The 1,005-nt window shown below is 64.1% G+C and overlaps 1 protein-coding gene across 1 annotated transcript in view; it reads right to left on the reverse strand.

Annotated features, from left to right (window-relative positions):
- LOC114819050 (histone acetyltransferase KAT2A-like) overlaps positions 1-903 on the reverse strand; it is a gene marked incomplete at its 5' end in the record, with an annotated part of 1,340 nt that extends 437 nt beyond the window's left edge. The window contains 4 exon segments of the mRNA XM_029087360.1: positions 8-48; positions 206-269; positions 561-703; positions 769-903. Coding sequence (XP_028943193.1) covers positions 8-48; positions 206-269; positions 561-703; positions 769-903 — 383 coding nt within the window.
- Positions 904-1,005: the final 102 nt, after the last annotated feature.

Raw genomic sequence — 1,005 nt, forward strand, 5'->3', positions numbered from 1 at the left:
CTCTGACTTCTTCACTGGCTCCATGAAGGGCCACGCGCTGGGGTGGGTCTGGGGAGAGGGCAGGGGACAGGTTACAGCAGACAGGACATGGGCGGGTCCCCGCTCCCCGTGAGCCTGGGTCACCCCACCTGCCCCCCAAGGGCAGAGCCCAGGAGAGCCTGTCCCAGGGGAGGCAGCTCTGAGGAGGGTCCCCTCCTGCCCACACCTTGATCTGGGCCAGGAGGTTCTTCAGGGTGTTGTAGAGCTGGTCTGGATCCTTCAGCTCTTTTCTGTGGGACAAAATGAGCACCCATCAGCCTGGGGGTGGGCAGCCTCTCCCCATCCCAGTGCTCCCACCTTCCCCATCCCAGCATCAAGCAGCTGCCAGGGCAGCACCAGGGCAGTGCCAGGAGCAAGGAGCAGTCCAAAGCCAAGCCCCACAGCCCAGCTGCTGCAGGACACCCACCCCCACAGCACTCACCCCTTCTCCTTCCCCAGCGGTTTCCATCCCGTTTCTCCTGGAAGACAAGTGTCAATATCACCATGTCTGCCCCATGGCCACGGGTGAGGAAGGACAGAGCCCTCCCACCAGAAGCTGGCAGGACTCACGGATGCCGGGGACGCTCTCGATGGGGATCTGCCGCACGCCCTCCTTGAAGCAGGTCAGGCCCGGGTAGACCTTGCGGATCTGCGCTTGCTTCCGCTCGATCAGCTTCTTGATGATCTGCGGTGGGAAGGGGGGGTTGTCTGCCCCACGGCCACGGGTGAGGAAGGACAGAGCCCTCCCACCAGAAGCTGGCAGGACTCACGGATGCCGGGGACGCTCTCGATGGGGATCTGCCGCACGCCCTCCTTGAAGCAGGTCAGGCCCGGGTAGACCTTGCGGATCTGCGCTTGCTTCCGCTCGATCAGCTTCTTGATGATCTGCGGTGGGAAGGGGGGGTTGGAGCGGGGAGGTGAGCAGGGACTGCAGGATGCTCCAGGGAAGAGGCAGCACCCAGCAGCACCCACCCACGGGACAAACCT

This window comes from Antrostomus carolinensis, unplaced genomic scaffold (assembly GCF_000700745.2).
Source record: "Antrostomus carolinensis isolate BGI_N321 unplaced genomic scaffold, ASM70074v2 scaffold41281, whole genome shotgun sequence".
NCBI classification, from domain to species: domain Eukaryota; kingdom Metazoa; phylum Chordata; class Aves; order Caprimulgiformes; family Caprimulgidae; genus Antrostomus; species Antrostomus carolinensis.